General features: G+C 60.2%; 1 protein-coding gene across 1 annotated transcript in view; it reads left to right on the plus strand.

Annotated features, from left to right (window-relative positions):
- The window catches only part of ZNF609 (zinc finger protein 609), a 31533-nt gene that overhangs the window by 27121 nt on the left and 4176 nt on the right, over positions 1 to 236 (plus strand). The window contains 1 exon segment of the mRNA XM_009870341.1: positions 84 to 171. Coding sequence (XP_009868643.1) covers positions 84 to 171 — 88 coding nt within the window.

Consider the following 236-nt stretch of genomic DNA (forward strand, 5'->3'; position numbering starts at 1 on the left):
GTCCTGAGGGGGGATAAATCCTTTTGCCCCAATGCCCAGGGAAGAATGACCTGCCTGTCTGACCCTCTCCCCTCACCTTACAGGGATGCTGGTGGTCAACGTCACTTGGAGGAACAAGACCTATGTGGGAACCCTGCTCGACTGCACACAGCACGACTGGGCGCCTCCCCGGTAAGCGGGTGGTGGGATCTGGCAGCACTGTCCCACAGGGTTCCCTGCTGGGCTTGGCATCTCCT

The sequence above is a fragment of the Apaloderma vittatum genome, unplaced genomic scaffold (assembly GCF_000703405.1).
Source record: "Apaloderma vittatum isolate BGI_N311 unplaced genomic scaffold, ASM70340v1 scaffold7495, whole genome shotgun sequence".
Lineage (NCBI taxonomy): Eukaryota > Metazoa > Chordata > Aves > Trogoniformes > Trogonidae > Apaloderma > Apaloderma vittatum.